Source organism: Poecilia formosa, unplaced genomic scaffold (assembly GCF_000485575.1).
Source record: "Poecilia formosa unplaced genomic scaffold, Poecilia_formosa-5.1.2 Scaffold94, whole genome shotgun sequence".
Classification (NCBI taxonomy): Eukaryota; Metazoa; Chordata; class Actinopteri; order Cyprinodontiformes; family Poeciliidae; genus Poecilia; species Poecilia formosa.
The window spans coordinates 1,201,191-1,203,950 of record NW_006800033.1 but is presented as its reverse complement, the minus strand read 5'-3'; the positions used below and the strand labels follow the sequence as shown (position 1 = coordinate 1,203,950).

The window sequence follows — 2,760 nt, the reverse complement described above, 5'->3', positions numbered from 1 at the left end:
AAAAAAAAACTATTAGATTTAATATTTTTTAGAACTGTAAATCACTGAGACTTTTGCAAAAGAACAAAACATAGTGAAGAAGTAATGTGAGATTCGTTTTGTTTCTAGTAAGTCAGGAAATGTTTCCAAAAGCATTAAAAAATGATGGGGTAATAAAACCAAAATGTAAAAAGTAAAAGTAAAGACATTAAACTGACACATTTATGAGGCATTGCTATACTCCCTCTTGTGGACAAAAGGCAATAATCAAAAAAATCTGAGTTTTGTGATTGACTGGGGAAAATTGTCACTTTAAAAAATAAAAATACTGAAGTTTGTAAAAAAAAAGAAAAAAAAAGACAATTGTTTGTTCTGATTCCCCCGAAACAATCCCTTTTATATCAAATACAGAAGAGATTACGCGCGCGCGCCGGTATCAAACTGTGATTGCGCGCGCCTCGCCTCGCCTGCTGCATTTAATTGTGGGCATTCTTGCACGCGCCTGCATGGGCACGAGTCAGTGCGCCTACTGCGATTGCGCTTTTTGCACAGTGTTGAATTTGTCCCGTGGATGCATATGAGAGGGGAAGCTCTCCCTATTTTTTTTTTTTTGCAAGCGCTGCAAAAGTGTTTCAGGACTCTAGACTGTACACACAGAGGAGCCGATACAAGAGGACGTGGGTGAGGGAAACCGGTTTTTGAGGAAAGGAGGACGAAAGTGCTAGGTGACAAACAAAAGAACGGCATCTTCATACAAACAGTCTGTCAAGATTTGATCTGTTTTTTATTCTTTCTGGAGCGCACGTCCCCCTGGGATCCAGAAGCGGAGGAGGTCTTTCTTTCTTTCTTTCTCTCTCTCTCTCTCCCTCCCTCTCTCTCGCTCCCTGTCTGTTATTATTCCAGCAGAACAGTTGATCTTGAGCAGCCCGGCTCCAGACGCTGCTGCGCGCTGCTCCGGACGACAGCTAATCGACCGCGCTCGAAGAGAAATGGGTTGTTTTTACACTGAGGGGGACGGGGCTCTGCTCTAAGTCCGGCAGATCATGTCAGGGGTACACGCTTCAGATACAGGACATTTTTTTGATCCTGCCATCAGCGCACCGCCAGCTCAGGGCGCGACCAACGCAGCGGGGATCGGCGGCGACGGGGCCGCGCTGCCGCCGACCGCTTCTCGGACGTACTTGGAGGTGTCGAGCGCTGCCCAAGGCTATGGGGCCGAAGGAGTGTACACCAATGGACGGTACAGGGACCACAGCGGCTCGCGGATCGGGAGTGGCAGCCGTGATAATTCCGCGGAGAGAAGTCAGGGAGGTGGAAACACACCTTGTGGTATAATGAAGGTTAGTGACAAAAGCTCATCTTCTTCACTGTCAGTGATTCCCAAGGTTACACGAAGGAAATCTGTTCGAAAGCAGCAAAGCAAGTCTGACATAACAGTCACCATTCCCAGATATCTATGCCTGGTTTGTCGGCGTTTCGGTGAGCTTGTTTTGATGCACCAAGAAAAAAAAAAGGGTCAATTACGGTGCTTTAAGTTCAGCAACTTTCTCCAGAAGTTTATCATAGAGGAGAATGCATGAATAATTCCCAGAGCCCCAAACGGATTACGTGTAAATACTTCCACTGAACTTTTCTTTTCATATTTTTTGAATTGTGCTGCATAGTGTCAAAAACATGTACATTTAGTAGATCGTCACTGTTCTTTTTTTTTTTTTCCAGAAGCAAGACGAAAACAGGAAGTTTAAATAAAGTTTTAATGTTTTTTTTTTTTCGTCTATAAATGATCTAGAATAAAGAATAAATCTGTTGAGTGATTTAGTCTACGGGCAATCTTAAGTTTTTAACCTGACTCTTAACTGCTGCGATGTACAGAATCTGAATCTGGCGTCTTTTCAAACTTTTTACTAAATAGAACAGCGACTCCCAGCTCTGGAGCAGATGATCTTTCTCCTTTTATCCCTGTCAGTAATAGATGATTATATTATTTTTAATGGCAGCCCTGCCCTAATTAGTACTTTCATTACTGGAGGTTAATTAACTGGTCTCCCGCAAACCACTGGCAAGACACTATCTTTTTTTTTTTTTTCATAATTTAAGCTCATATTATATGCTCTGCCCTGACTGTGTGCATATCTTTGCCATATCAGCTGTTTACATGGCAATTGACAGAACACGTTTTTTTTTCCTGTAATCAGGATCTGCACTCCTTATAAACCATTATATGTTCATGCTAGATTAGTTAATCCAGCTGTAGATTAACCTAATGTGGTGCAGGACATTTTCATATTATGTAATGTTTCAGCCACATATTGTTGGGATTTGATGTGATAGACCAACATAGATTTTTTTTTTACAATATGTAAACTGTGGAGTGCTTATATTTCTAAGTTCCTCTTACTTTTATACCTATTAGTAAAATCCAGTGCAACATATTGCCTTTCAAAGTCACCAAATTCATAAACATCAGTATAAATCCAACTGTTTGGTGAAGTCCCCAAAAGTTTTTTGGAGAACGTTAGTGAAGAAACAGCATCATAAAGACCAATGTACGTAGCTGACATGTCAGGGATAAAGTTATGAAGAGTTTTGAAGAAGGTTTAGGTCATAAAACAATATTCAGTAGGCCATGTCTGCAAAATCCAGGTTGTCAATCTAAACTGAGGTGCTGTGGAGCTGCAGCATATCTCTATACATGCCATTAGTTTTGCACTCCACAAATCTAGAGTCACAGAAAAAAATTCTGTTAAAAGTTTTCCACAAGCCATATAAAGGTCACAGAAA

The 2,760-nt window shown here is 41.2% G+C and overlaps 1 protein-coding gene across 1 annotated transcript in view; it reads left to right on the top strand.

Annotated features, from left to right (window-relative positions):
• Positions 1–480: 480 nt before the first annotated feature.
• LOC103142199 (inactive phospholipase C-like protein 2) overlaps positions 481–2,760 on the top strand; it is a 68,048-nt gene continuing 65,768 nt past the window's right edge. The window contains exon 1 of the mRNA XM_007558121.2: positions 481–1,319. Within this exon, the coding sequence (XP_007558183.1) occupies positions 1,023–1,319 (297 nt within the window). The 5' untranslated portion in view covers positions 481–1,022. The remainder of the gene's footprint in view (positions 1,320–2,760) is intronic.